This window comes from Sphaeramia orbicularis, chromosome 18 (assembly GCF_902148855.1).
Source record: "Sphaeramia orbicularis chromosome 18, fSphaOr1.1, whole genome shotgun sequence".
In the NCBI taxonomy this organism is placed as follows: Eukaryota; Metazoa; Chordata; class Actinopteri; order Kurtiformes; family Apogonidae; genus Sphaeramia; species Sphaeramia orbicularis.
In genome coordinates this window covers 36,279,612-36,288,878 of record NC_043974.1, presented here as the reverse complement: position 1 = coordinate 36,288,878, position 9,267 = coordinate 36,279,612, and the positions used below count along the sequence as shown (strand labels likewise).

General features: G+C 33.5%; 1 protein-coding gene across 1 annotated transcript in view; it reads left to right on the top strand.

Annotated features, from left to right (window-relative positions):
• The window catches only part of LOC115438798 (polyubiquitin-C-like), a 107,217-nt gene that overhangs the window by 5,948 nt on the left and 92,002 nt on the right, over positions 1-9,267 (top strand). The window contains exon 3 of the mRNA XM_030162634.1: positions 6,242-6,468. Coding sequence (XP_030018494.1) covers positions 6,242-6,468 — 227 coding nt within the window. The remainder of the gene's footprint in view (positions 1-6,241; positions 6,469-9,267) is intronic.

The window sequence follows — 9,267 nt, the reverse complement described above, 5'->3', positions numbered from 1 at the left end:
TACATCAAACACCAAAATCAGATACCAATCAGTTAGGATTATTATTTGATTTCTGTGAATGTAAACTTTGTGTACGTATTCTGAAAGAAATCCAATAATAGACTGAAACATCTAAACATCTGATTATGGTATTTCTGAAGTGCATGTAAACACATCAGATCTGATTATTACACTTGTCACAGTTTTTGGATTTTTATGGTTGTGTAAACAGACTCAGTCTCTATCAAGTGAAATCTTGGTGCCAAATCTGCTGGTGTTGGTTTGATAAATGTTTGAATTTTGTATAATGTTATTAAAATATCTATTCACATGCTCTATTGCTGTTAAAATGACCCACTGTGGTAGCTCCACTAATCAGAATGTTAAATGCTAAATATTCCTTCAGTTCCGTTTATTCATGTTTAGAGTCGCGAAGTTCTATCAGTATGTGCAGAGGATGATGGGAGATTGAAGAAGAGAAATGTTAAATGTATATTTTTTTGTGCATTGTAAAAAAAAAAAATCCTGCTAATTTGTTAGTGGTTTAATAAACAGTTTGTATCAGAGCCATCGATTTCATTTCACAGAATAAAACAAAAGAAAAAAAAATTAGAATCACACTTTGCTCTAAACAGGAAATATCAGCTTCCACCAACTTCTCTGAAGGTGAGTGAATCCTGTCATTTAAATTGTCACATAGTGGATTTTATTTCTGTTAATCTAAGGGTGTGTTTGTGAATTCCAAAGATTTCAAGTCTGTGTTTTTAGGTTCTTTCAGCTCATGTTCATCCTTTTGCTGCTGATGAAGAAGACGCTGCTGTGATTCCTTCTCTTCTCCAGGATTGGACTCATCATGAACTGATGCTGGTTTGTTGTAAATAGAACATTGTGAGTTGATCTGCAGACTGGTGTGTAGGTGCATCTGTACATCAGACTGATCCTGCTGTGGGTTCTTTTCTAATGTTTCAGATGGTGGTGGTGGTTACACATGGTTTAAGTACGTCTGTGTTTGGTTTGACACATTCACATCTTCATATCGTTGATAACAGACCTTCATTGTATTTAATTATCGTATAAATCCCAGACCACATTAGTCACGCAAATGTAGTTTTCACAACCTCTGATGTGCTTTGACTTGAATGACACAAAATGACCCAGATATATTACATTATAATTCAGTCAATATAATATTAATCCATTCAACAGATTTGAGGAAAAGTTGGAACAATTTAGAGCAAATAATGAAATGAAACTGTGATGTGAACAGGTGCTTTTAGTTCAGATTTGGGATTTATCCTGGTTTTGTGTGTTTATTGTTTCATTTTTTGCCGAGTTGGCCTTTTTTTCCCCTCACTTTTCATCTTCTTTTTGACACTTCCACTGACAATAGTAATTCTTTTTTTTTCTTCTGTGAACCCCTAAGATGTATTTTGCCTAAATGTTTTATTCTTTTGTTTTAAATAAATCTTTAATAAAATTTAATCGAAATAAAATGTATTTGAAAATTTTCAACCAGTTGTAAACAAAAACTTAAAAAAAAACTTTAGAAAAAAAAAAGGCTAAGAAACAAAGACAGAAAAAGAAAATCTGGTGTTATATTTCAGGAGAATGCTCACATTATGAATACATTATTATATGTGATGCATGATTTTTTTTTTTTTTGAGTGCAAACAACAGAATAAACTTTCTTCAGTACTTTTTGTTATAATATCATTATTAAATGCTTAATTTGATAGTGGATAAACGCTTTGCTCTTTTATGAAACATTTTTTTTTCTTTTTAACTTTATCAAGAACCACAACAATACAGTCAAACATTCCAATTTATTATTATTATTTTATTATTTTTATTTAATATATGAACATGAAATGTTCCAAATAACATAAAATAAAAAAGATTGACTATAAATTACATTTAAGCTGTGTGGTCACAATATGTAATTAGGTTATTTATTATGTCAGGTCTTGGCTAAATTGGAAGAAATATGTGTAAAAAAAGAGAATAAGGGCAGTAATAGAATAGATGAAGTCCTTCTGATTCTTCATGAGAAAATGTACAAATATTTTTATTACTAAAGTATTCAGAACAGCATAGGTTGGTGGGATGTGTGTTCTGCTCTTTTTTTTTTTTTTTTTTACATATGTATTTATTTTTGGTTGTACAGAATACAATGGAAATATAAAAAATACAATACAATATTAATGTAACAACGTGAACAGAACAGAACATAGGCAGAAATAATACATCAGTTTATGCAAATATCATAAGTGTTACATTAAACAGTGGTTTTCATAGCTTTTTTTTATTTTCAGAATATTGAATACTTGAAATATATTTAGTAAGCTCAATTTTAAAGATTAAAAAGGAAGGTTTATGATTGGTGAATGTGGATTTGTTAGCAGGATATGAGAAAATACCAAACAATGTTTTTTTAAGTAAGCAAAAAATCAGAATCAATATTTTGACAAATAAAAAAAAAAAAACCAGACATCTTGCCAGAAAACACTTGTGAAGGGACAGGACCAAAACAGATGATATAGTTTTCTTCTGCTTGATTCCAAAAGGAGCAATCCACACTGATGTCCTTTTAGATCTTTGTAGGAACAGTTTGCAAGGATAGGAACGATGAATTAATTTGAGAGAAACATCTTTTATCTGGTTTATAATGAAATATTTAGAGGGTAGACACCAGATTTTCTTCAGTTTCAGGTTTGGAATGAGATTATTCTAATAAGATACCACATTTGGAACAAAGACAACATTCTTTTGGAATAAACCACATATATTGTGGTGGTTTACTCTGTTTTGGCTAGAAAGTGTTATATAGTTTATTAGTATGTGTTTATAAAACTTTTCTTTTTTCAACTTTATTGAAAATATATAGGTATACAAGACACAAATTTTGAGCAAACATCAAGATGTCAAAAGAAAAAAGCATTTGAACAAATAAAATAATGCAAAGATTTAGAGAAAAAAGGCAGAATAGACAAATAATAATTATATATATATACATACATATATACATACATACATATACACAGATCTAACAAAAATAAATACATCAGAAAGTTCAGTCTATTTTAACGGACTCTTTATAAACTGCCATGGGTGCTGTGTGTTTATGAAACAGGAGACGTGGAAAGGACAAGGATGACGTTTTTTCCAGTTTGAGACAAAAAGTGGAAGTATTTTCTTCCTCTTCGTGTCGGGACAGAAACAGTCAAGATGGCCTTCCTTGTGTTTGTAAAAACTTCGACAGGACAGAGACATGAGGTGGAAGTCCGTTCATCTGACACGGTCCAGGCCCTCAAGACCCAGCTCCGAGTCCAGACCGGGATCCCCATCGGTAGGTACACTGTAAGCCTGGAGTTTTACTAAAATGCTTTAATTCTAATGTACTGAAATGATTTAAGTTTTATTCCATTACTATAAAATGTTAAGTATGTTCTACTAATTTGCAGACATAGTCGAAAGTACGAAGAAGTTGAAGTTGAATGGATTTAAATCCCTCAGTTTTCGTCATGACCACACCTTTTTATCTGTGCATTGTTGTGCTGAATTCTGCTCCCTGCCGAAAACTGCATCGCCATGCAGCTGCCGAAAACTGCTCCTCCTTCCAAAGTCAGCCATGAAGAGGACAAAGTGCACCAAATTCAGCCTGTCACACCAGAAGAGCTCCAAATGTGAGCTGCTAAAGTCATTTCACTCATTTAGCTTCACAAGCTAACTCTGATGGGGGATGCTGGTTTCGACAATATGTGATGCCGAATTCTGCTCCCTGCCGAAAACTGCATCTCCAGCCGCAGGTGATGGAGTTTTCAGCAGTATCTGCTTTTATTACCTCCGCCAAGGAAGTTCTGTTTTTTGCCAGCGTTGGTTTGTTTGTTTGCCTGTCTGGCCGTGTGCCAGATAACTCAAAAAGTTATGGACGGATTAGGATGAAAACTTCAGGAAATGTTGATACTGGCACAAGGAACAAATGATTAGATTTTGGTGCTGATCGTGAGGGGGGGGCTGATCTGCTTTGGTGGAGGTCTGCGCTCTCTGAGTGCTTTTCTAGTTGTTCTATATTTTGTGTGTTGTGTATGTAGGATTTAACTTTACAAAGTTTTATATACCTTACAGTTGGTACATTCTTTAATATTAAACAGATAAAAAAATACATAACTGCCATATCTTACAACATTATTCATTACTTAATTGCTACACAGGTATGATGGTGTTAAGAGGTTGAATAATTCAGTTAATTTCATACCCTACAGTCAGAAAGGAGAAGAAGTTGTAACAGGATGAATGCGGTGCACATTGTCCTCTTCATGGCAGACTTAGAAGGGGGAGTAGTTTTCAGCAGCGAGTAGAATTCAGCACAACACGTATTACATTGTGGGTATTGGGCATGTTGTTGAAAATGTGTTCTTTTTATGGGGTTGTGGTGCTAGTGTTAATTTGGACTTAATGTGTGTATGGCAATGTTTATTGGCCTTTTTGTGTTTGTGTTTGTATTTTTGTAGAGCTGCACCATGAGTCAGAGCCATAAGCCCAACAATGGCTTTACTGTCCAGCTGTGACTTCATTGAATTTTAATAAAACCTTAATGCTTTGCTAAGTTTATAGCACTTCCCGTACTGGCAAATTACACAGAACTAACATCCTGTTTAACTTCCAACCATGCTATATTGTATAAACTTGAATAATTACACAAAGCAATTTATATTGTGAAAGATGTCAATTTAAATCAACTTAGAGTTGAGTACAATGAACTGATGATTATTGATGGGACTTTTGATTCTTTGAAGGGAGCGGTTCAACCAGGAGCTGTTCACTGAAAAGAGTCGTTCAACAGACTGGCTCTTTAATGTTTTTTGCATTATTTTGAAACACCAATGTTTTAATGACTAAATAGGCTACATGTGATGATTGACATTACATTTTAAAGGTGTTTAATTGGCGCGACAGTAAATATTATCTTACCATAAAAAAGAATAGTTCAAATGTGTGGGCTAAATACATGACATGAGAGGTGACATTAGGCAAATGCTGGAATTGGACCAAAAACATCATGGTACATTATGTGGACTAGTCTGTAGCCTAAAAATGAAGAAGAAAATAAAACATTTTTTTAAGAAATAGCACTTTATTCTCCTCAAAAGAAGAACGATAAATGTGTGTAAACATACGGAAAAAATTGCACAAAACACAACAGTGATTAATCACTGCAATTATTTAAATACCTGAACTGTAGTGCAATTCTCAGAACAAGGACAGTATGTTGCTAAACTGACAGGCAATCGGACACTCCCTCCTTTAAAAAAGAAAAAAAAAAGAAAAAGAACGGCTCTTTACAAAGACTCGGCCCCCATCGTTCATTTCAAAGAGCTGTTCAAAAGATTCGATTCGTTCATGAACGTCACATCACTAATAATAATACAAAGCAATTTATTTTGCTAAAGATGTCAATTTAAATCAACTTGGAATTGAGTTCAATGAACTGATGATTAAGTAAATGATTATACAAAGCAACTGACATTGCAACAAATTTTAAGTTAAATTAACTTGGCGTTTAGTGTGTTGTACTTAAAATAGCAATTCCATTCAAATCAAGCATTTAAGTTTAATACACTCAAGTTTTCATTACTCAGTAATTAAATTTTGTAGGCAACCGGTTTACTCACATTTTTTAAGTAAACTCAACTTATCCAGTCTTACAGTGTAAAACCACCGAGATCCCAGACCAGGGCCAGGTCTTGACCCTTCATGTAATTTGAACTTTCAACATGTTTTATTCAGCCTTTCACAAACTGATACAATAAATCCAGTTGAAAAGATATATTATCAACCTTTTAGTAATTTTTGCCAAATTTCACATTCATTGTACTAAATTTGCACACCAGCGTCCAAACATTATTATTTTAAAGCCCTTTTTTTTCCAATTATTTAGACAATTTAAAGAACATTATAAACTCTAAAGCCAATAAAATCAAAAAACTATGACAAGTATATAATCTTACTTAATTTGTATCATTTCTATTTTATACCTCGAGCTTTTCTATTTTTTAAATTTATTTTTATGTTGTTTTATTTATTGTTACTTACATTGGTTTCTATATATTTGAAATGTAAAATATATTGTGAAATGTGAATATTTTTTATCCTACTTTGATGCATACAATTATTTATATGTACTGTTCCATTGGTTCCATTTGTTGTTTTGTTGTGGTTCTTATCACGTGGTGTGTGTCCTTTGTTCTTTGTCCGCATCCAGAACACATGTGCATCACCTTTAAGGACAAGATACTGGAAGACGGACACAAATTGTCTGAGTGCGGAATCCACTTTTTCTCCCTCCTATACCTCTGGATCCGGCCCCAGGAAACCGGTCTGACCTTCACCGTGAAGACAGAGATGGAAACCGAACATGAGGTCCACATGGACTCCCTGGATCTGGTCAAGACGTTGAAATTAATTCTGCAGGAAATAACACAATGTCCAGTCGGTCAGTATGAAAAGTCCAGGTCCTGGACTGAGCTGGTTTTTACATCAGGACTCAGGAACCTTCACCACCAGAGGACGAAACATCTGACATTTATTCATGATTTTACATTCTATTAAAATATTTTATAATAAAACTCCAACTAGGTTTCATGTTTATGTTTATTCAGTTATCATCCATAATACAGAAAATACAAACAATGAGGCTAATTTTAAATCAACACCTGTGAATTATGTTGAGACTGAATAGGTTTAGGCAGGAGGTGAATACTTTTTTTTTTTTTAATATCTTTTATTAACAATTCTTAACACACAGTCTGAACACAAACAGTAAAAAATACACTCACTGCATTTTTAGGTCAGAGCTACGGAAGAGGATTGGGGCCACTGGTAAGAAAAAAAAAGGTCCAATATTTTTTTTATTATTAGTCTGAGAAAAAAGTCTGACTTCAATCTCAGAATTATGACTTTTTTCTCAGAATAATAATAATAAAAAAATATTGGACCTTTTTTTTCCCAGAGGCCCTAATCCTCTTCTGTAGAGAAAAGAACAAAAGACAAAAAAACAAACAAACAAAAAAAATAACAAATCAACACTCACTCAGGGGTCTGCTACACATTACATTTAAAGTCATGGTATAATTTAGTTGTTTTGATAAATTTATTGTTTTTATTTTTCAAATTTTCAATGTTGTTCCAATAAGTTTTGAGACCTGTTATTCTAAATTTATAAAAGGAGGGTCTATTTTTTGCCAAATCATTTTGTGTAAGTAGGAGTTAAATACTTATACACACTCAGAAAAATGAATAATGGCATAGTTTATTTTTAAGTATTTGCATCTATTTGATTTCATTTAAATGATTACATTTTTAGAATTTATGTATTCAAATTCCTTAAAATCAGCATAAATTTAATTGTGAAAGCATTTAAATTTAATCAGTTAAAACGTATGAATGTTGTTTAAATATGAAGAGCTGTCAATCAACCAAGATTCATTAGTTAAAATTTATGGCGTTGGTTTACATCTAGATTTCAGTACACCCATGCTCCACACTCCCACTGCATTGTGGGTACTTGATGTTTTACTCATTGTGTTCTGTTGTATGTGCAGGGGTTCAAGGGGGGTTTATGTTATTGTCTATTTAGGTTAATGTGTCTGTTTTATAATGTCTATTGGCCTTTTATGTTTAGTTTTTCTTTTTATTACTATGACACCATTAGTCAAACCTGTAAGCCCAACAGTGCCTTACCTGTTTGTTAATATTAAGCTGTTGTTTATGTTGTTGTAAAGACACCTTTATTCTTATGAAGTAATTGGTTTTCCTTTACACTGTCACTCTGTCATTATCATTCCTTCAAAGTACAAGTGTGACGATACTGCTTCGAATCAAATGTATAGGAGCTATTTGTCAGTTTAGTTTTTTGTTTAAAGTTAATTTACCTTTTTTGTTTACTTACGGTAGTATTTTTTTTGCTAATTGTTTATTTTGATTTATTAATTTTTTGTTTGTTTAATGTTTAGAATATATTTTTTGATTTTTATGGTTATTATTTTCATTCTTTGGTATTTAGCACCTTTTTGTTTTGTGTTTTCTTATTGGTTTAGACCGTGGGCACCTGGGTATAAATAGGGAGCACAAAGATAGACCAGCATGCACCTGGGTGAGCCTATGGTTTTTTACCAGTCACAGACACACGGACTATCAGACAGGAGGAGCAGGAGAGACAGCACAAAAGGCCTTAGTTGTTGTTTGCCTGCGAAGTTTTGAAAATAAACCATTTGAACTCTATCTATGATATGGACATTGTGCTTTGACTGCGTAAACCACAAACCCATGGTGCATCTAGTGGTTGTTTGAGTTATGTTAAAGTCTTAAGTTCAGTCACCTTTAAGTTGAGTTAATTTTGAAGACAAATAGCCACTACAAAATGTAAAGAACTCAGGGGTGTCTAGGGAATCTAACCAGGTATTTTAACCTTCTGTGTCTTGTTTCGTCCACTCACAGATCGGCAGAAACTCATGTTTAATGGCAGGCAACTGGAAGACGACCACCCACTGTCTGTATATGAGATCCAACAGGCGTCTGTCGTCCACATGATGGTTCACAAAAACAACGACGTCGTTGTCATTGTGGAAACAATGGGAGGGTATAAAAGATGGTTTATCGACCTCAACCCTTGTGACACTGTGAAGAATCTGAAGGCGAAGATACAGGACCACAGCAGCATCCCTATTGGTGGGTAGAAACACCTGAACACATGACACAGTTAAATGAATTATTAATATGTGATATTACAGGAAGTTTGTGGTGAAAATTCGAAATCATTAATTTTCAGGTTTTTGTTTTAATCTATAAATCCAGGTCAGATGCAGATCTTATTTGAAGGAGAGGAACTGGAAGATGAAAGGACATTATCTGACTGTGGAATTAAACATCTGTCCATCGTCAAAGTAATTTTGTCTGGTGTTGCTTATTTTGGGTCACATTCCTGTGGTTATATTGATAGAGGAAAGGCGGAAGTAGCGGAAGAAAAGGAAGAAAAGGAAGAAAAAGAAGACAAGGATGCAGGTGAGAAGAGAGGCAGAAGCATAAGTATGGACAACTTGGCCAACTTTAACCACAAAAAACCTCGGTGGTGTTAGATTTCTTGATGCTCTGCGCAGGTTCATACAGAAACGGTGTCTTAATTCTCTGTATGTTCTGTGCATCTAGTGAATTAAAATGAAATCATAACATTTTTGAATGTGGTCCTGAACAGATAAAAAAAACTGACAAATGAAACAGGGAGCATTAAGT